Source organism: Camelus ferus, chromosome 2 (genome assembly GCF_009834535.1).
Source record: "Camelus ferus isolate YT-003-E chromosome 2, BCGSAC_Cfer_1.0, whole genome shotgun sequence".
NCBI lineage: Eukaryota > Metazoa > Chordata > Mammalia > Artiodactyla > Camelidae > Camelus > Camelus ferus.
Window position 1 is genome coordinate 40,687,214 of NC_045697.1, and position 23,674 is coordinate 40,710,887.

General features: G+C 37.2%; 1 protein-coding gene across 1 annotated transcript in view; it reads left to right on the forward strand.

Moving 5' to 3' along the window:
- Window positions 1-13,286, forward strand: part of HSD17B11 (hydroxysteroid 17-beta dehydrogenase 11) — a 33,909-nt gene extending 20,623 nt beyond the window's left edge. The window contains exons 6-7 of the mRNA XM_032498474.1: window positions 10,215-10,331; window positions 12,613-13,286. Coding sequence (XP_032354365.1) covers window positions 10,215-10,331; window positions 12,613-12,703 — 208 coding nt within the window. The 3' untranslated portion in view covers window positions 12,704-13,286. The remainder of the gene's footprint in view (window positions 1-10,214; window positions 10,332-12,612) is intronic.
- Window positions 13,287-23,674: the final 10,388 nt, after the last annotated feature.

Here is a 23,674-nt window from a genome sequence, read left to right on the forward strand (position 1 = left end):
TATTTCCTCCCTGATCTTTATTATTTCCTTCCTTCTGCTGACTTTTGGGGGTTTTTGCTCTTCTTTTTCTAATTCTTTTAGCTAGTGGTTTAGATTGTGTATTTGAGATTGTTCTTTTTTGAGGAATGCCTGTATTGCTATAAACTTCCCTCTTGGCATTGCCTTTGCTGCATCCCATAAATTTTGTGTGATTGTGTTTTCATTTTCATTTGTCTCAAGATATTTTTTCATTTCAACTTTGATTTCATCATTGACCCATTGGTTTTTTAATAGCATGTTGTTTAATCTCCATGCTTTCCTTTTTTTCTCCTTTGTTTCTCTGTAGTTGATTTCTAGTTTCATAGCATTGTGGTCAGTAAAGATGCTTGAGATAATTTCTATCTTCTTAAAATTGTTGAGGCTTCTTTTGTGCCCAAGTACATGATCAACCCTAGAAAATGTTCCATGTGCACTTGAAAAGAATGTATATCCTATTTTGGGGGGGTGTAATGCTCTGAAAATATCCATCAAATCTAATTTTTCTATTGTATTATTTAATTTCTCTGTTGTCTTATTTATTTTCTGTCTGTAAGATATGTCTAGTGATGTTAATGTGGTGTTAAAGTCTCTGACAATTATTGTATTCCCATCAATATCCCCCTTTATCTTTGTTAGTAATTGTTTTATGTACTTAGGTGCTCCTATATTGGGTGCATATATATTAATGAGTGTAATATCCTCATCTTGTATTACTCCTTTAATCATTATAAAATGTCCTTCTTTATCTTTCTTTATGGCCTTTGTTTTAAAGTCTATTTTGTCTGAAATCAGTACTGCTACACCTGCTTTTTTTGGCTTTTCCATTTTCATGGAATATCCTTTTCCATCCTTTCACTCTCAATGTATATGTGTCCTTCTCCCTAAAGTGGGTCTCTTGTATGCAGCATATTGAAGATTCTTGCTTTATTATCCAGTCTGCCACTCTATGTCTTTTGATTGGAGCATTTAGTCCATTAACATTTACAGTAATTAATGATAGATGTGTGTTTATTGCCATTTTGAACTTATTTTTGCAATTGATTTGGTATTTCCTCTTTGTTTCTTTCTTCTTCCTTTTGTGATTTGGTAATTTTCCTTTGTATTATCTTGGATTTTCTTTAGTTTTTGTGACTCACTTGTAAGTTTTTGGCTTGTGGTAACCCTTTTTTATAAGTCTGTTAACCCATTACTATAACTGTTTGTATTAAACAGATAGTAGTATAAACTCAAACCCATCCTACCAAGAACAAAAAATTTTTGAAAAGAAAAAAAATAATCTGTATTTTCTTGCTTCCCTCTCCCACTCTTAATGATTTAGATTTCTTCTTTTACAATTTTGTGTTTATTCTATTTGTAATTCATAATAGTTATGAGTTATGAGTTTCCATTTATGAGTTTCCAGTTATGAGTTTCTCATTTTTGTAGCATCCTGCTTCTTTTCTATTTAGAGTAGACCTTTCAATATTTCTTTTAGCATGATTTTAGTGTTGCTAAACTCTTTTAGATTTGCTTGTCTGTGAAATTCTTTCTCTCTCCTTCTATTCTAAAGAATAGCCTTGCTGGATAGAGTATCCTAGGCCGCATCTTTTTTTCATTCAGGACTTTGAATATATCTTGCCACTCCCTTCTGACCTGTAGTGTTTGTGTAGAGAAATCTGCTGAGAGCCTTATGGGGGTTCCCTTGTAACTCACTCTTTGTTTTTCTCTTGCTGCCTTTAGGATCATTTCTTTATCCTTGACTGTGGCCATCCTGATTATGATATGTCTTGGTGTGGGTCTGTTTGGGTTCTTCCTGTTTGGGACCCTCTGAGCCTCCTGTACTTGGATATCTGATTCCTTCTTTAGATTTGGGAAGTATTCAGTCCTGATTTCTTCCAATACCTTTTCAATCCCCTTTGTTCTTTCTTCCTCTTCTGGAACCCCTATTATGCGTAGATTGGCACGCTTTATATTATCCCATAGGTCCCTTATATTGATTTCATTGTTTTTTATTTGTTTTTCTCTCAGCTGTTCTGATTGGGTACTTTCTGTTGTCCTGTCTTCTAGGTCACTTAGCTGTTCCTCTACATTGTCTAGCCTGCTGTGTATAGCCTTTTGATTAGTTCTCATTTCAGCCAATGAGTTTACCAATTCTAGTTGGCTCTTCTTTATAGCTTCAATTTCATTTTTGACATATTTTATATCTCTAAACACTATCTCTTTTAGTTCCTTCAGTACTTTGATCACTCCTATTTTGAAATATTGATCTAGTAGGCCATCAATGTCTATTTCATTGATCATGCTTTCAGGGGATTTCTCTTGCTCTTTTAATTGGGAGTGGTTCCTCTGCTTCTTCTTATTGCTCACTGTGGCTTAAGGAGTATCAGTTATCTATTGTGGTCCTTAAGGAGTTTATTTATTTATCTACCTAAAGCCTATGCAGGAATAAAACTTAAAAAAAGAGAGAGAGAATTTTAAAAGAATGGAGAAAAAAAGTTTGAAAACAGTATATAATCAATAATAGAAGAGCAAGTTGAAGCAGAATAGCAATTGAGTTGAGATGTCTTTTAAAAACCTTAAAAAAAGAGAAAAGATCAGAAAGCAATATTTAAAACTTGTGTATAATCAATAACAGAAGATCAAAACCAAGAGAAATAAAAATGAAATGAGGTGGATTTTTTTAAATAATAATAATAAAAAGATCTTAAAAGAAAATTTTAAGAGGGATTAAAACTGTAGACATATACAATTGTTTAAAAAGTAAAGATTAAAAAGGTAATAAAAGTAGAACAGATTAAAAACAAGATTAAAACAAAAAAAAATGGGGGGGGTGTTCTCCTGGAGACTGTGCACACTTAATGATTTTATTGAGAAGTCTTTCTGTCTTCGCCATTTTGTGAACTCAGCTTGCTGTTTCCAGAGACCCTCCTTTGGCGCCCTCCACCATGCTGCTCCCAGTGCCTGTCAGCAAGCGGATCACACCCCCTCCCAACACTGGGTCAGGTGCTGTGCTCCATCTCAGTGGGCGGGCGGGTCACTCTCCTTCCCAATGCCACAGTCAGACGCTGCGCTCAGGTGAGGTAGGCGGGTCAATTGCGCCCCCTCCCAGCACCAAGGTCAGGTGCTGCACTCCTGCATGGAAGGCAGTGGCCACCCGCCATCTCCCAGTCCTGATTGCTCCGATCGCTCCACTGCTCTGTGCAGCTGCCTGCTCTACCTCTGGTGGTGCTTCGTAGGCGGCCCCAGGGAAGACAGCAGAACAGCCCCACCCCTGCTTCATGCCAAAACTCAGCTCCTTGTTTGTCTTGGTGGTGCAAGTTCCCTGAGGTACCAGGACAGAAAGATCCTATCTGCCTCAGGCTGTAAACAAGTCTCAGTCCTGCCTGGAAGGATGGGGGCCCCCAGGTGCGGATTCAGGTCTTGGCCCCGCCCCCACCCAGGCGCTGTGCACAGGAGCATATGGCGGCTGTGGCTGCGCTCCACCTCTGTTCTCCCGAGAAGCACCAGTAATGGTGCCGTGGGTCTGAGGCAACAAAGGCTATGGTGCCCCTCCCCCCAGGGCACACCAGCCATGTTGCTTTGCTTTTTTTTTTTTTTTTCATTAATTTATGGGGGGCCCAGGTTGTTCTGCTCTGTATCCCCTCCCAGCCACAGCGCACAGCACCCTGCAGTCCCCCGGGGGTGCCTCAGTGCAGCTGCCCCAGTCCTCCAGCAGCCTGTCCCAGCCCCCAGCTCATGTCTCCAGGCTGGGTGTTGCAGGGACCCTTTGTGCCTGTTTAACTTAGTTCTGTCGGTCAAGGGGTGCTCCATACAGATCTGAGCCTCTGAGGTTCCACCTCTGTCCCGCTGGTCTCTCCATTGGAGATGGGGATATTCAGCAAACGAGTGCTAGTCCTCCTTTGCCGCTCCCTCCCTGCAGGCCTGGTCCCGCACTGTTTTGCTTTTTCTTCTTTTTTCCTTTTCTCCTACCAGATTTGTGGCATCTTTGTCTTTTGAAAAGGGCGATGTTCTGTTGGAGTTAAGCAGGTGCTCTGGTTGGCTGGGTAGGTCCGTGGATGTGAATTTTGGTGTATCTGTGGGAGAGGGTGAGCTATGATCATCCTTCTACTCTGCCATCTTGGCCCCTTCTCCCCCCGTAATTTTCTTAAACCTCTTAAGAATGCTTTGCTTAGAGAGATCAAGTAACTTGCCCATATTTAGAAGAACTGAGATTCAGCCCAAAATTTTCTTTTTTACACAGAGGACAGCCTTTCTGAAAGAAGAAAACTGAACCAACATCTAAATCTCTGATTCAATATAGTTTGTATCATATTAATGTTGGAACTTAAATTCTCTTTTAGATGTAGTTTATTGGTTATTATATTTATACATCTAACACATTGCAAAGAAACTGCAATGTGTGAGTTGTAATGCAGAATAATACAAGTTTATTGGAATTAAGGATAATCAGGTGCTACAAGTAATTTTTTGACAGCTTAGAGTTATTTTTATTAAATAAATTTGGTTGTCAAGAGATCACCTTATTAAAAGCATTTACTGAAAGCCTACTAAATACCAGGTACCCTACTAGGTCTAAATATCTTCTATAAATTACTTCTAATCTTTCATCCAGGAGGACAAGATTTGGGCCCATCATAGTTTGCCTACCCTATTCTAATCCTTATATGCATTCTGCAAGATAAATCATACTATGCTCATTTTATGGACAAAGAAACTGGAACTTGGAGAATTTAAGAAAATTACCCAAGGTCACACTGTCCCAGAGTGACAGATCAGAATTCCTACCTAGGTCTCTGACTTCAAATGCCCTTCTATTCCTAGCTTTGTTTTTTAATAGAAATTTTAAATTGAATTTTTTTCCTAAGAATCATTATTTTTAATGTATATTAAATACTTCATTGGAAGTAGCTTTATTGAATTCCTGATAATGCATGATGATTATAATCAAAACTTAAGTAATATGGAGAAAAGCCCCTTCAAAATTGCTACTCTTCCAGAGATCACTTTATTGAAAAATTAGATCTCCAGTTAAAGCTTTCTAATTTAAGAGGCTATACTTCTTAATGATTTCTTCTTCTGGTACATGGAAACATACATACTATTCTATAAGCTGCCTTTTTGACTTAACAATGTGCTGCTGTCAACTTTCTGTGCTGATGTATAAAGAGCTTACTTTACTTACCTTACTCTTAGCTTTTTTCTTACCTTATTCTTTTTGTTCACCTAACAATCCTTGGATATACATCTTGTCTATCGATGGACATTTAAATCTCAAATCTTTAATTATTGTAACAAACGCATATCCTTGTTTATGTGTGCATGTATACATATATGTATTACATGTTTATATATTCATATATGTGTACACATGTACATGTATATATGTGTGTGTGTATCTTTGTGCACTTTTCTGACTATTTTATTATAATTTTTTAAATGAATTATTGGATCAAAGGAATTTATTTACTTTTGATAGATTTATTAGATTGCCCTCCAGAAGAATTGTCCTAATTTATCCTCCCCCCAACAGGGTATAAAGTGTCCATTCCTCTCACCTTTGCCAGCTTTGGATATTAGCATATTTTTAATCTTTACCAACATGACAGGAAAAAACCAGTACTTCTATGTTATAGTAGTATATTTTTGATTATTAGAAAGGCTCACAATCATCTTTTTATTTAATAAGTCCTATTATCTTCTATATTCCACTCTGCTCACACAAATCAGACTGCATGCATACAAGAGCTTATAAAAATCAAGTTAAGGAAGTTCCTTTGTGTTTCTAGGTTGTTGAGTGATTTTTTTTTTCTCATTAAAGGGTATTAGATTTTGTTAAATGATTTTTCTGTGTGTATGGTGATGATCTTTTGCTTCATTCTATTAATATGGTATAGTACATTCATTGATTTTTATATGGTGAACCACCTTGCATTCCTGGAATAAATCTCACTTGGCCATGGTATATAATCCTTTTAGTTTGATGCTGGATTTGATTTGATGGTATTTCATTGATGACATGTGCATCTATATGCATAAGAGATATTGGTATATAGTTTTCTAGTGATATCTTTGGCTCCAGTAACAGGGTAATTCTGGCCTCATAGAATGAGTTGGGAAGAATTCTCTCCTCTTCTGTTTTTTGAAAGACTTTGAGAAGGACTGGTGTTAATTCTTTATATGTCGGGTAGAGCTCATCATGAAGCCCTCTAATCCTGGGCTTTTCTTTGCTGGGATTTTTTTGATTACTAATTCAATCTTTTGTTAAAGGTATACTCAGGTTTTTTTATTTCTGCTTGAGTCAGTTTTGGTACTTTGTGTGTTCCTAGGAATTTGTACATTTTGTTTAGGTTATTTAATTTTTGGCATATAATTGTTCACAGTATTCTTTTATAGTCCTTTTTATTTCTGTAAGGTTGGTAGTAGGAACTCAGTAATGAATTCACTTTTATTCTTGATTGTAATAGTTTGTCTTCTCTCTTTTCTTGATCAGTTCTAGCAAAAAAATTGTCAATTTTGTTGATCTTTTCAAGGAGTCAACTTTTGGTTTCACTGAGTTTTTTGAAATGACTTTATTGTGGTATAATTTCTATACAGTAAACTACACATATTTCAAATGTACAATTTGATGAATTTTGATAGATGTATATACCTATGAAAACACTACCACAATCAAGATACCTAACATTTCCATCATTCCCCAAGAGTCATTGATTCTTTCTATTGTCTTCTATTCTTTCATTTATCTCTGCTTTAATCTCTATTATTTCCTTTATTTTGTTTGCTTTAGGTTTAGTTTTTTTTTTCTAGATTCTTAAGGTGAAAGTTAGGTTATTGATTTGAAATCTTTCTTCTTTTTTAATGTAGGTGTTTATAGCTATAAATTCCCTCTGAACACTGCTCTTGCTGTGTCCAATAAATTTTGGTATGCTTTGTTTTTTAGTTCATCTTAAAATACTCTCTAATTTCCTATGATTTCTTCTTTGTCCCATTGGTTGATTTCCACATATTTGTGAATTTTCCACAGTATGTTACCGATTTCTTTTTTATTGAAATATAGTTCATGTACAATATTATGTTAGTTTCAGGTATACTACATAGTGATTTGATATTTACATACTTAATGAAATGATCACCACGATAAATCGAGTAACCATCTGTCCCCACACAGTTATTACAGTATTATTGACCATATTCCTTATGCTATATAATACATCCTGTGGCTTATTTATTTTATAACTGGAGGTTTGTACCTCTTTATCCCCTTCACCTATTTTGTCCCTTCCCCTTCCCCCCACCTCCCCTCTGGCAACCACTCATTTGTTCTCTGTGTGAGTTTGTTTTTGTTTTGTTTTGTTTATTTGTTTGTTTTGTTTTTTAGATTCCACATATAAGTGAGATAATATGATATTTGTCTTTCTCTGTCCGACTTATTTCACTTAGCATAATACTCTCTAGATCCATCCATGTTGTTGCAAATGGCAAGATTTCTTTTTTTAAAGGCTGAGTAATATTCTGCTGTATAAATATATATCTTCTTTATTTACTCATATATTAATGGACATTTAGGTTACTTCCATATCTTGGCTATTGTAAATAATGCTGCAATGACCTTTGGTGTGCACTGTTACCAATTTCTAATTTCATTTCACTATGGTCAGAGACCATACTTTATATGATTTCAGTATTTTTACATTTAATGAGGTTTGTTTTGTGGTCTAACATAAGATCTGTCCTGGAGAATGTTTATTGTGCCCTTCAGAGGAATATGTATTCTATTGCTGTTGGGTGAAGTGTTCTATAGGTACTGTTAGTTTGGTTAATTTATACTGTTGTTCAAGTTTTCTATTTCCTTGTTGATTTTCTGTTTAGCTGTTCAGTTCATTGTTGAAAGTGGGATTAATGTCTCCAGCTCTTTTTTTTAAACTATCCATATTTCTCTTCAATTCTGTCATTTTTTTGCTTCATGTATTTTGGGGCTTTATTATTAGGTATATGAGCAATTTTTAGTTAAATGCTTTGCCCTTAAATAAGTTATCTTTTTCTTTTCTATTAGTGATACAAACAATGCACTATAATCTGAATTTATTAGATTAAGAATAATTGGATGTTCTGAATCATCCTTTTAAAATGTCTACTCTCCAATATATACTTTACATAAGAAAATTTATTTTCTCTAAAAATTTAGTTGTGTGTTTGCTACAGAAAGCTATTAGTTTTCATTGGCTAGTACCATAAAAAAGAAAATGTTATATAAGAAGGTGACAAGTAACATCAGTATACTATAACTGTATAAATATTTGTATGTGTATTTCCCATTTAACCACAATGTTACCAGTAGAGTACTGAAGCCACCTTATGTTCATTCAGTGATGCCATATTGGTAGCTTGAATTGCCATATTGGGAGTATTTATACCATAGAAACTGGAAAACGCTACTAAACTGGTAATTCTGTCCCCTGGAGAGCCAGTTGATACACATTTACCAGCATACCACTGCATTACCTCCATTTTTCAGATTAAACACAAAAACAAAAACCTGAGCTTTGATGAGTGAAAATATCATCCCCCAAATTATTCAGCTACTTAAGTGGTAAAATTAGATAATCAAACACAGTCCTTCTACCTGAAAATATTCTTTCTCCTTAAGTATTCTTATAATCACACATACATTCTTCTTCTCCACCCCAACAGATTGGCTGAAAGTGTTTTTGGATAGTTTCTACAAAATCCATTATCAACATTTATTTAATAGGATTTGCAACTCTTATTAATGTAAATTATCAGGGAAAATATTTCTGTGTACTGGCATTTTAATGATTAAAGATTAAAATTTTTTTCTATGAAGCAATTGAAGCCTTTTGGTCTTCTTAATATCATGATATTGGACAACCATTAAATTTAACAAAAATTCTTCTGACAGAGGCTAAGACCTTAGGCAAAGAGATCAAATAACTTAGAAAAGTTTGCTCAGTGCAACACCATTTTATTGGTAGGGATGGAACATGGGAATATTGAGGTCTGGTAGCAATATGCCAGAAAGTAACTTTCCCTCTGAACACTGTTCAAGGCACAAGCATTCTTCAGTTTCTAGAGTCATCCTCCTTGGTCCCCATTACCTGCCTATCCCACAGGCTAAAGGACTGCTTAGTCTTCAAGCTTCTATTACCTTTCATTTTGCCTCCATTGGGCCAAAAGCCATTACTTTCATTATTACATTGCCTCTCCTGTCACCTCTGCAAGCTTTTCATATGTAATACTATTGCATCTGGGTCCTGGGGTGAACACAGTTTTCTAACAAATGACTGACCTATGCTGAGAATGAAAGATTATGTTATATATATTTTAGGTTCTGCTCTCCTCCATGTATACAATTATCTTGCCCACTTTTAAGTACAATACTACACTTTTCAGTTGTCCCAGTTTTACTTTACTGCATATTTTTCTTTCTGAATGAACTATTCTGTATTTGTTCCTAAAGAACCTCATCCCATTATTTTTGTCTCAGTTCTCTTAAACTATTCACACACATTTAAAATCTGCCTCTCCAAAATGTTAGTCTCCCATACAATTTGGTGACATTAGCAAGTTTCATGAGTAAATTTAATTATTTATCTTTCTTTCGAAGTCATTAATAAAATGTTAAAAAAAAAAAAAAAAACAGGACTAACTCTTTTGTAACTCTATCCTAAATGCACTTATTCTAGCGCTCAGAGAACAAAGGTCACTTTTTAGGGACCACCTCTTACTCAGTAATGCATAATACCAGGGTGATTACACAGTAAAGATGTAAAATGGAACAAAGTAACAAAGCTAAAAATTAAATCAAGACCTAATAAATATAAGGGTTCCATATGGAGATCAAGGACTTAGAGCTGAGCATACCCCTGTATTTTAAGTCCTCTGATACTTTAGAAATTATACACTTAATATAATAATAAAACTTGTATAATGGTATCTGACTTCTTTCTGAAGACTTCTAAGGATTTAAAAGTGAATTTGTCAGTCCTAATCTAGCTAAATTATTTTCGAGTCTTAATAAATGGTTTTGTTTTGCTATTATTATTAATGTGAAAACAGCTACCATCTTTGAGTCCCTGTGATAGGCTAGATGCTTCAAGTCAGTTATGCTATGGTAATTTAACTCACTTGTTTTGCACCAAACCAAAGCTGAAGCCTCCGTGAAATGTTTCATTTCTGAAGACTGCTTCTGATTTCAGTTTGGGACCCACTCTGGAACCTGAGGAAGTGGTAAACAAGCTGATAGATGGGATCCTGACTGAGCAGAAAATGATCTTTGTTCCATCTTCTTTAAGTTTTTTTTCAGTGTTAGAAAAGTAAGTGACAGTTATGTTTGTCAGCATTACACATGAAGATTATCTATTACATGTTTTAATTCAGATTTAAAGTCAGTCATTTGATAAAGTACAATTAAATGGAATTAAGTTAATAAAAATAATAGGCTTAAGGAATCCATCCATTTTTAAAACCACATTTGTTAATAATTCAAACAAGATTGGTATAGCAAATGGGGAAAGAAATTAAATAATTTCCACAAGTTTTAAGTGTTTTTTTTTTAAGAAAGAAATTTATACATTTCTGGAAGTTTTGTCTTATAAATGAATGAATAGGAAGGAGGATAGTTTTTAATCATTATTACATAATGGAATTATGGGACAGTGATATTGGAGGAGACCATAGTTAGGTTTTAGATAGTCATTTAAATATACAACAGATAATCATTGAGCTCTTTGCAAAGTCATCCTGAAGCATAAGAATTGCTACATAATCTCTTATAATTTTAGAGACCTTTAAGCCTTGCTCCTTCAAATGTGGTCCATGGATGAGCAGCATCACCATCACCTGGGAGTTTATTGGAAATATAGAATCTCCTGATCTCCTGAATCAGAATTTGCATTTTAATAAGACCCACAGGTGATTTGTATGGACATTCAAATTTGAGAAGCATTTTTTTGGAGCAGTAACTCCCAACTTTGGTGCCCACTAGAACTTACCTGGGAGTTTTTAAAATGCTAATTAATGCCTGAGACCTACTCCCCAAGATTCTGATTTAATTGGTCTAGAGTGTGGCTTGGTCTCTAAGAGATACAACTTTCTCTGTGATTCTAACATACAGCCAAGATTGGAAACCACTCTTTTAAAGAATGCATAACACATTGCCCCATTACTCTTCTGGGAAAGTTGTGTGGCAATGACACTGGTCAGGTAATAGGGGAAAGTGAGGAGGTGCCTTAGGTCAGGGGGGAAAAAATAGCCTGTTGCTCTCTTGCTGCCTGCCTGTCCCTAGAGTCAGACTTCCCCAGCATGGATCCTTTAGGAAGTCAGTTAAAAATAATAGGTTTAGATAGTAAAGCTCAAGGATCTTCTTGGAAAATAAATGAGTTAAAACCTGCAAAGTGTTTCCCATTATGCTTGTCCCATTATGTAAGTGTTCAGTGATCATGGTCTTTAGAATGTAACTTTCTGAGGGAAGGAATTTTGTCTGGTTTTCATCACTACATCTCCCGAGCTTTGAAGAGTTGATGGACACAGAGGAGGCACCAAAATGTTTGATGATTAAAGTTTCCCCAGACTTTTATCACAGATGAATCTGTGTTTTTGTGATTTGCTATGTGGACATGGATGAGTTATCTAACTTCTTTGAAGCTCAGTTTCTTCATCTGTTATATGGAGACAACAGGACTTTATAGGCCTGTGAGAGATAAATAAAATGCATTTAAAATATTCAGCATACTATAAGTAATAAATGCTATATACCAGAATTATTATTATAATTATCACTATTATTAATATTGCCCTGATTTTTCTCTGAATATGAATGTTTGCTGCTCAGTTTCTAAACCTTATTTTAATGCCATCTAAGCAGATGTCTGTACATATTTACACAAGTTTACATACTCTGTTCAGTTTCTCTCAGACTCATTGGAATGTGACAAGTTCCTCAATATACTTAAGGATGGGGTAGGGAGATAAAAATTAACCTACTGTGTGTCCATCACCATAAAATTAAGGCATTTTATATTAACACATTGATTAGTCATAAGAACACTGTGGGGGTAAGTGTTAATTCTTTCATTTACATGTAAGAAATTTAAACTCAAAAGTTAAATAATTTGTTCAGCATTATGCTCAAAAACCAAGTGTATTTTCTGCATTTTCTTTCAGCAATTCTGTGTCCCTAGTCTTTTAATGGAACATTTTAATAGTTTCTGGATTATAAAGTATAAAATTAGTTCCTATTCTTACTTTCTCTCTAGGGTCAGGTTTCTTTTTTTTTAAGCCGTTTAGTACCTGAACTATTCAGTTCTATACACCTTGTCTCTTAGATCTTTTGAAAAGTATTCAAGTATATTTATTTTGAAGACTAAATCTTTCAGGTCACTCCTACCCTAAAGAAGGTTAAACTTTCCTTTTCCTTTTGAAAAGGAAATGGATTTCACTGGAAAGAACATATAGTGGTGACTCAGAGTTAAAGTTCTTAATCTTATTTAAGATGAACATGGACATGATACTTGATAAATATAAGTATTTTTAAAGATATTTTACAAATGCACTTAATATTACTTTCCTAATTATTTCATGTTATCTTTCTTTTAGGACCCTTCCTGAGCGTTTCCTGGCAATTTTAAGACGAAAGATCAATATTAGGTTTGATGCAGTTGTTGGATATAAAATTAAAAAACAATAAGTCCTTCGTTTTTTTTTAAAAATGATTTACCAGGTTTAAGTTGATTTCATATAATATTAACCAGAATTTTAATGTTTGGACTTCTGCTTTTCCTAATTATCATTTTTTTTAATACCACCTTTTGAGGCTCCAGCAGGTTCTAATTTCATATAATACACAGAACTATCTTAGGAACTGATCTTATGGAAAGTGGAGGAAAAGAAAGAGTTTTACATTAATTTCCAAGATTTTGTAGCTCATCTAAAGGCTTTGCAAAGTTTATACTATAGATGTTTAAGATAATTTTTATTTTTAATCACTTAAATTTTATATAATTTATATTTCCTTTTCATGAAGGACTATATCTAGTGGCATTTCATAGTGAATTTCACATGATGTAAGAAATATTGCTCAAACATTTCACCCTACACATTACTACTCTGCTTCTTGAGAAATACCTCACATTCCAATGCCAGACATTTCAGCACAAGGAAACTGGAGATGGACACATGTTGCGAGTATAAAGGCATCATTGAGATTTGAGGCAGAGAATTGGGAGAATGTACACATAAGTGGCAATAATAATAAATGGATCAAATTTAAACTTTTGGTGTTTCTATCTTTTTGTTTTGAACAGAACATAGCTTAACCTTCAAATTAAAGGAAAATAGATTATGTAATCAAGGTCTGCTTTTCTTTTTCTCTTTTTAGTATCTGGAAGTCTGTTTAAGGAAGGTTATACTATAGATTCTATAACATAAGGAAATTTCATCTGAAGGTATCATTTCGACAATACATTTCTCCCTCTTTCCCATCAGCTAACCTCATCTGATACAGAGAATCAAAACACAATTGCTGTTAACCAAATTCTGCATTTAGTTGAGGTAAGTATATATCTGAGTCCCAAAATGCCTGCTTTCCAAAACATCATTATATTTGAATAAAGTAGCACAGAGTCCTCTCCATACTTTAGCTTTGCTAGAGTACCTGCAAGTCACCACAGAGCTTATAGGTGTCCTGGACCCTACCATGTTAGCAGAGAATGACATTAGCAGGTGGAGAGTCAGTTATAGTCATCTTCTAACTCATTTTGAAGCAGATTGTTTATTCTTTTGATTAAGTTATACCTGTTCCAGCTTGCCAAGTGGAAGAGTGAAGCAGGCTAGGAGAAAGCCTTTAGTGAAACTTTAGTGAAATAACTGAGGCCCAAAGTGTACTGATAACTTTCCTCTTTTCACAATAAACATGCTTTGGCTCTTAAGACACTTGTCTAAAATTAACACTTGGATGAATTTTGGTATTAACCATTATGAGAAATAAGTACTTCTTCACTCTTTTGCTTGGATATGCTGACAGAATGGTAATCAGTCCCCTGTATTGAATGTTAGCCACATACTAGGGACAGTTTGCCATTTAATCCCCAGCAGTCCTGTGTCATGCACACTGTTGAAGGACTAGAAATAGCTATGAACACAGCAGTGGTAAGCAGGAACCCAGAGGAACCTCAGAGGCTGGAGCCCTACTCTGCTGGCAGGTGAATGAATGCTGCAAGGGTTCTGAATATTGTTTTCTGCATTTTAAAAAAATAAAAAAGCTTGCTTCAATTCACCAACATCAGGCAATTACTGCTGTGACTCTAAGTCTGAAAAATTTTAAGTGTTAGTTGAATGACACTAATCCTTACTCTGAACCCACTTCTCAACAGTTTAGTAGGAAAATCTTTCTCAGCCATCAGCAGGGCTCCTTGTGAGGGTCACACCAAAATCAAAGAGGCTTACATTGCCTTGGGCTAAGTGGGAAAATACTTCGAATTGTCAGCTGTCATGGTACCCTGTGGTCCTAAACTGGCATCTTGATGACTGATGGCTCTCTCCTTTGCAGGGTACAGAAGTCCTGACTGTGGCAGGGAACCACCCTCCCTGGACATAATCTTAAAACCTTCCTCTGAGCCTTTCCTGTCACCCTGGGGTCCTGCCATGGGACTGCTAGGACTCACCAGCCTCTCTTATATTCCCTTTGAGAATACTTCCATGCTTGCTTCAGAAACACTCTTCCCTACCCCTGTTCCCCACCACCATTCCCATTTGCCAGAAATCTATACTTTTTAATGGAAATGAAAGCATGGAGAATCAAGCCAAGGAAAAGGATGAAAATTGACCCTCAGTACATCTTCAACACCAACTTGGCTAGTGAGTAAATGGCTAATAAGTATTTTACTGTGGGGAAGGGTGCAATCAAGAGCTTCCTCTCCCAGATACGGTGATAGGTTTACTTCCATGGACAGTTCTGTGTGTGTGTGTGACTTCATTATCCCTGGCTTACAGATGACTATAGCCCAGAGAGGTCCACCAGACACTTAAAATCACAGAGCTACTTAGAAGTCACGCTGAGGATTTAAACCCATGTTTGCTGGCCTCACTACCACACAGCTTCAGTGGACTTCTTAGAGAGTTGAACTATATCCCTTAACACCCTCTTCTTCCTTTTACCCAAGCTTTCCTTCATATTTAAACAATATTCCAAAATCAGCCAGTGAAAATCTCAGTTGGCAATTTAAACTGTTCAATCTAGGAATTATTTAAAGGTAGAATAAAATGCTGCAGTGCAGATACCCAATTATTCCACCTAAAAAAAAAATCTAGCCTGGCCTGGCCCAGTATCACCACAGTCTAAAGTTTCCTGAAATTAAACTACTGAGCCTGAAAATAATTGGGGTAGTCTTAATCTATGCCAGACATCAAATCCTTCCCCAAAATAGATAGGAAATTTCCACTTGACCTGAGAGCCAATCTGACCCCACTAAATTCTTTTCTTTTTTTTTCTTTTTTTCTTTTTCCTTCTTTTTTTTTTTTTTTTTTTTAGTTTGGAGGTGCCTGGATCAACTTCAGAACTGAGGAGATGTGCCTTTTACTTTTGTAGTCTTCACTTTAATTAAAGGTACCCTAGTACTGCAAAAAAAAAAAAAAAAAAAAAGCAGCAGCACTGGTTAATCTAATACAAGCTAGCCTTTCTGGAACCTCAGTTTCTTCATCTATGAGAGAATCAAATTAGATTACATAGTCTCCTAGATTACCTCCAGTTCCAGTTAAATAAATGTTTTAAAATCAACACATACAAAACCTAGCATCTTCTGTACCCCATCCACATTCCCTAACAGAGAATGCCATTTTTAACAACTGTCTAAGCCAGAAACCTGGAGTTATACCTTCTTCCTACCTTCCCCTCACCCTCATCTCTCACCACACCAAAAACCTAATTCCCACCACACACATTCAATATCAATCACCATTCCCACATTTCTATTTCCAGCCTAAATCTTCCCTCTGAGCACCAGACACATCCAGATGCTTTCTTGCTATCTCTGCCCGTATGGCCAATAGGCATTTCAAGGTTCTATTGCCAAAAGTGAGCGTTTGATGCTCCAAACCTGCTCCAAACCCCATTTTCTGTTTGCTCAGGCCAAAAAGATTTGTGTCATCCTTGATTCCCCTCTCTCATTCCCCACATCCATTATGAAAACAACTCTGTTTTTTCTACCTTGAAAATATATCCAGAATTCTATCACCTCTTATCACCCCACTGCTACCATCCTGATCCAAGTCACCATCACCTCTTGTTCCTGTTTTGCTATTCCCAAAACAGCAGCCAGAATGATTTTTTAGAATATGAGATCATGTCATGCTTCAGATCAAAATCCTTCCTTAGCTTCTCATCTAAAACTTAAAGCAACAGTCCTTACCATGACCTACAAAGTGATATGTGGTCCAGTCTTCCTACCTGTTACCTTACTACTTATATTAGTCAGGGCCCTCCAGAAAAACATAACCAGTAGGAGATTTTATATACATACTTACTGGTAGACAGACAGAAGGTATTTCAAGGGATTGACTCACATGATTGTGGGAAGCTATCAAGCGTGAAAGTTGTAGAGGAGGCTGACAGGCTGGGAAGTCTTGGGCAGAAGTTGATTCTGCAGTTTTGAGGCAGAATTTCTTCTCACTCGGGGTGTCTTAGTTCAGGATGCTATAACAGAATGCCAAATACTGAGTGGCTTGTAAGCAACAGAAAATTATTCTTCACAGTTCTGGAGGCTGGGAAGTCCAAGATCAAGACATCAGCAGATTTGGTGGCTGGTTACCTGCTTGCAGGTTCACAGCCAGCCAGCCTGTCTTCGCACTGTGTCCTCACAGGACAGAAGGGGCAGGGGAGTTCTCTGAGGCCTCTTCTGTAAGACTGTAATCCCATTCATGGGGCTTCACCTCCATAACCTAGTCACCTATTGAAGTCCCCAACTTGTCATGTGATTTCTCTTGGGTTATGATTCCTCGTCATCTTCTGTGAAACTCATAGGATTTAAGCTACAGTAAGTAATTCAGAATGCAATCACAATGGCCAGTGTCAACTTCACTATTAGTTGTTTTGAAATATCCAATATAGGACTTCAAATGTGTTAGAGTGATAAATTAAGAGGGTTACTTTAAATAAGGGTTACTTTAAATAAGGAATCATGGAAATATTTCACTGGAACAGAAGGACAGAGACAAGATCTCCCTGGGGCATAACCATTACACCTCACTGGCAGACTCCTTAAAACGAGCCCACTAAGCCAAGCAACTGGCGACTTTTCCTGGAGGACACAACTCCAGCTGCTGAGAGTTTTTCTAGACCAGTGCTGCCAGAGGCTCTGTCGTCCCACTCACAGCTTGTTACAGGACCAAAGACCACAGCTCATGCTGAGATGCCTCCTTCCCAGGCTTCTCCTTGGAGTGGCTTGTAATCCCCTTTCCTGTTTTCCCTACTTTGACTTAACCCGTGTTGTGTGCAAAAACCAAGTGATTTGTGAAATGAATATTGGCTTCATTTTGTGTGTCTCTAATCCTGGGATTCATACCTGGTCTTACCTCTGGGCCCTGTAACAAACACCCGACTTCCAAATACCATGATGCTGGGGATTAGGTTTCAACATGTGAACCTTGGAGGGACTCAAATGCTCAGCCTATAGCACAGAGAAAGCTCAGTTTTTCTTTCAGAGACTTCCAATGGATGGGACGCAGCCCATCCACATTATCAAGAATAATTTCCTTTTATTTAAAGACTACTGATTGTAGACGTTAACCACATCTACAAAATATCTTCACAGCAATACTTAGATGAGTGATTGAATAACTGGGAACTATAGCCTAGCTATGTTGACCTGTAAAACTAGCCATCACTCTACCTTCACTCTCTTTCAGTTCACTCCAGCCACACTGGTCCCTTGATGTTTCTTGGACCCACCAGACATATACTCATCTCAAGACCTTGTACATTACTCTTTCCTCTCCAGAATCTCTTCTTCCAGATCCACATAGCTAGCTCCCTTTCCTTTAAGTCTTTTTCTTAATGTCTTTTCAGAATTTTTCACCCTGTACCTAAAACTGCAATCCTGACTACACAGTCTACACACAAGATTCCATTTCTCCCTCTGTTCTCTGATTTTCTCCTTGGCATTTATCATTATGGAACATACTATACATGTTACTTATTTATGCTCTTTGTTGTCCACATTGCCTCTAGAGCATTAGCTCCCCAAGGGAAGTGATTTGCTTTAATGTATTTTGTTCACTGCTGTATCCCCAATGCCCAGAATAGCCCATAAAACTTACTAAGTATTTGATATATATTTATTAAAGAAATGCCTATTTCTTTTATTATTCTAGCTTGTAAGTATCTCCTTTGCCACCAGCCTCATTCCGACCACTGTCATCTCTGGCCTGGATTACTGAGAAGCCTCCTAACTAGTCTCCCTCCATCTATTCCTGTCTTTCTTCCAGTACATTCTCCATCCTGCAACATGTCTAAATCTGATGATGGCAGTCCCCTGCTCAAAACCTTTTCCCAGTCTTCACTGAGGCTAAGACTCTGAGAGACTGAGTCTTTGCTGTGCTCTCTATCTTCTCTCTACCCGACACTCTGTTCTCCAAGGGAGAACTTCCTATTCCTTGAATATGCCATGACCTCACCTCCAGTGCCTGCACACATGATTTCCTATACCTGGAACATTCCTATCCCCTTCATCATCTAGCTAACCCCTGCTCACCCTTTAGGTTCCATCTATGGCTCACCTCCCACCCCATCATCAGGACTGGGCGATGTGCCCTTCCTGTGAGCTCACAAAACTCCTTATATTTAGGACTGTCATAGCATCTTGTACCAGGTGAAGAGTAAAAGGGCAATTATACTCCTAGGGAAATGAGTAGCCAGAAAACAGAGGCAACCACTGTAGATTAAACTTGACAGTAAGATATGAAAGACAGGATGGCAAACAGGGATGAAGTGGGTAAAAATTTCACCGAGTATTTTTATGATGGAAGAGATCCAAAAATAGTTGAAAGCAAAAGAGACAGGTCCTTGGTAGACAGGAATAGTGGAATTGATAGGGAAATAAAAATAATGAGGGGAACCAGGAAAGGAAGATTGAGTAGCAGATTACAGAGGTCAGGACTCTTTCTTTGCTAGTCCAGGGAAAGAAGTAGGATAGATGTGTGGAAAGGAAGAGAGGGGTTTTATAAACCAGAAATACACTGAGGCTCTATATGAGGTGTGAATTGGGGGGTTGTTTGGTTGGATAGATACTAGGCTTTGCAGCCTCAGGTTGGAGTTTATATGACCTTTAAGACTACCTGATACTGCTTTAACAATTTGGCAGTACACAGAACACTTGAACTAATGAAAACCCCCAGAAAGGAGGAAGAAAGTTTTCATTTGAAGAGATCATATTCCTAAGCTTCTACTTGGCAGGTACTTACAGACTAACAAACAGTGGATCAAAATAATGTGCATAAATCCTATAACCTCCTCTTTTTATGGTCTCAAAGTAATAATGCCTTAGTGTCAACTTTCTTTTTTTTTCAGTTTTATTAGGTAGAATTGTTACAATTTGACTGTACATATACAACATATTGCATGTAAATACAAATACACAATATACTGCACATATTTTTAAATTTACATATATGTACTGTTTATTGTTTTTAAGAAAGTTTAGAGCTTTAGCTTTTAAACTTACATAGTTATCAAAGGCATAAAGCCAACCACAAAATAAGAATTAATTTAAAAAGATACATATACCCCACTATTAACAGCAACATTATTTATAATTGCTGAGATACAGAAGCATCCAAAGTGTACATCAATAGATGAATGGATAAAGAATATGCAGCATATATACATAATGGAACACAACTCACCGATAAGAAAGAAGGATATTTTGCATTTGTAGCCCTTCATTCACCTTTTTTTTTTTTTTCACTTCAAAAACCAGAATTTTATAACTGGCATAAACATTTCCAGTGCATCAAAAATAGCAAAATACGTTTTCCCTTACTAATTTTAATATTTTCTCCTTATCCTTAATATTTGTCAGTTTGATTACTACATGCCTTGGCATGTTCCTCTTTGGGTTGATCCTATGTAGAACTCTCTGCACTTCTTGGACTTGGGTGACTGTTTCCTTTGCCAAGTTGGGGAAGTTTTCAGTTATTATCTCTCCAAAATTTTTCTCAGGTTCTTTCTCTCTCTCTTCTCTTTCTAGGACCCCTATTATGTGAATATTAGCATGCTTCATGTGTCAAGCAAGGGGCAGATTCTATGCTTCTAGCATTGTTGAGTTCTCTTAAGCTATCCTCATTTCTTTTCATTCTTTTTTCTTTTTTCTGTTCTGCAGTAGTGATTTCCACTAATCTGTCTTCTAGCTTATTGATTCATTCTTCTGCATCATTTAGTCTATTGTTGGTTCCTTCTAGTGTAATACTCATTTCAGTGATTTTATTTTTCAACTCTGTTTTGGTATTCTTTATATTTTCCAACTCTTTGCTAAAAACTTCACTCTGTACATCTATACTCCTCTTGAGTTCTCTGAACATCTTCGCCATCATTACTTTAAACTCTTTCTCAGATAAATTGCCTATCTCTTCATTGCTTATTTCTTCTTCTGGGATTTTATCTTGTGCCTTGGCCTGGGAGATATTCCTCTGCCACCTCTCATTGTCTGTCTTTCTATTTGTATTTTTAGGTAGGTTAGTTATGTTTCAATACCTTGGAGAGGTGGCCCTCTGTGGGAGATGTCCTATGCGTCCCAGCAGTACACTCCTCTCTTGTCACCCAAGGGCCAGGGTCCAGCCAGTCCCAGTGTAGAGTCTAGTCTGTGTTTGTGGATTCCTTCCATAGGGTTTGGGATTGTTGTTTTCTTATTTTTAGTACCTGCCTCTAGTGGATGAGGCTGGACTAGAGGCTTAATGCAGGTTTCCTGGCAGGATCTGGTGCCTGCCCACTGCTAGTTGAAGCTTGGTCCTGGACCTCTGATGGGTAGGGCTGTGTCTAGAGTCGTTTGTGGCTTAGGAGATCTGCTGATGGGACCTGGTTTGCTGTTTTGCCTGAGGCTTCCCAACAGGCTGTTGAGTGGGGCTAGGTCTTGGTGTTAAAGATCCAATCAAGATGTCAGCCTCCAGGAAAGTTCACACAGATGAACACTCCTGGAATGTCTGCCACAAGTTTTTATGTCCCTGGGTGAGCCACAGCCATCCCCTATGTCCCCAGGAGACCCTCCCAAACCAGCAGGCAGGCCCAGGTTCCTATGAAATCACTGCCTCTGCCCTTAGACCTGGCACACTCGAGCACACACTTGTACGCTTCCCAAGAGAATGAAGTCTCTGTTTCCCCTAGTCCTGTGGGAATCCTGGAGCTAAGCTCTGTTGGCCTTCAAAACCAGATGTCCTGGGGTCTCCTCCTCCTCCCAATGCCAGAACCTGGGGCTGGAGAGACTGATGTGGGGCTTAGAGCTCTCCCTCCTGTGGGAGGGCATCTGCAACTTAATTATTCAGTTTGTGGGTCACCCACCCTGGGGGTATGGGGCCTGATTATTCCGTGAGCATGCCCCTTCTACCGTCCTGGTGTGGTTTCCTTTTTGTTTCCAGCTGAAGATTGTTTTTGCTAGTTTCCAGTCTTTTTTTCCAATGGTTGTTCAGCAGTCAGTTGTGATTTCATTGTAGTCTTGGAGTGAAGCGAGCTCATGGTCCCACCACTCCACCATCTTGACCCAGCACTGACCTTCTTTACATCATAATATACTACCTACCCACCATCAATTACAATATCATGTCAATTCCTGAACTCTACAGTGTGCAAGTGACAGTCACAGAATGGCTCTGCTTGGAATGTGAAATCCAACTCGGATGATACCTCTGCCAATGTTCTCTCACACATTCTCTTTTTCCTTCACTTTCTTTTGCTATAATTAAATATTAACATCATTATTATCTGTGTTCCAAATGATAAATCTGCTAGTTATGCTGTTCCATCTTTTTCCCTTTCTTGTTATTATTACCTGTGTAAAAATCATTATCTTTCTAAAATTGGCACTTAAAGAGGTGGCTCTCAAGAGGGACAGTAACTGAAAAGAAAAAAGCAGACAAAATTCAGAAAATATTTCAGTTTAGTAAGAACTTAAATGTTATAAATGGTATTAGTTTAGTCGAGAAAATTTTCCCCAAAGCAACTCATCTTAAAATGTGATGTGAAGGCAAGTTAATGGTAAACTCAATGTGCCTTCATTCATATCTACAGGAAAAAACTGACATGAAATGAGTTCAGAGCAACTAAACGTTTTTACTTATCATGAAAATTCATTGAAATGAAGCCAATTATGTTATAAAGACATGCAAACAAAAGTCTCCAAAAACTTAAAAAAAAAAAAAGCAAGGGGAAGATTCTGTGCTTCTAGCATTGTTGAGAAAGTAGACCCTTGTGTGTGAGGAATATAAACATTCTGACCCAAAAATAACAAAAATAAAATAAAAGGTAGTTCTCCAGGAGATCTCAGGCTGAATGAAATTTCTCAGCATCCAAACTATTTGAGCATAATGTGAACTAAGTAACACTAACAAAGTGACTTTCGCTTCGTCAAAGTTTCTTAATTCTTGTATAATACAAATACCCCAGTAGGTAAAAGTATCTAGATCTTTCTGTAAATTTTTAATTGCCTTTAAGAAGTCTATCAGTAGTATATGAATTTGAATAGTGTGGGTCCTCTGGCCTGGCCCACTCTGAGCAAGCAGAATATTGAAGTTATAGACATTCAGCCTGAAAACAGGTTCGTGACATTGCAGCCAGCATGAAGTCTGATCTAAATCACCTATGTTAATATTTAAACATTTATATGGCTCCATATAAACATCACTACAAACCTACATGCAGACTGGTATAGCCAAGTGCTCTTTTTTGTAAACATACTCAGGGTTAAAACTCAAAGAATCAATTATACTCTCTCCAATGCAATATGGCATAGCCCAGGTCACGATGTCTCAACCCCAGTGCCACTGCCATTTGGGGCTAGATAGTCCTTTCCTTCAATGCTCAGGGCTGTCTGTGCATTGGAAGATGTTTAGCAACATTCCTGGCCTTTACCTACCAGATATCACTAGCACACCTGAGGTGTGACAACCAAAAATGTCTCCAGACATGGCACAATGTCTCCTTTGGGGCAAAAGTATCCTTGGTTGAGAGCCATTTGGCTGGTTGGTTTTAACTTAGTTGGTCTAAGTTGAAAGTTGGGGTTTTCCAATCTGATTTCCTGGGTTAGAGTCCTAACTCAAACTCTCGCTGGCTATGTGACTTCAGCAAGTTACTTCACTCTTCTATCCATCAGTTTCTTCATCTGTACAATGCTCACTCTAATAGTACTTCAAATACTTCCTGTGAGGATTAAATAAGTTGCTATAGAAAGCCCTTAAATAAGTCCATGGCATATAGTAAATGCTTAATAAATTTAAATAACGACCATTATTATTATTTGGTTTATATAACTATTAGTGGATAGAGGAACTCACAAATTGGAAAGCCCAACAAACGGGTGGGCAACCCCTCCCCAGTGTATGGGTCCTTGCCCGCCAACTGGGAAAGAATTCCCAACAGAGGGAGAGGGACCAAGTGAAAAAAGAGTTGCTTTTATTGCTC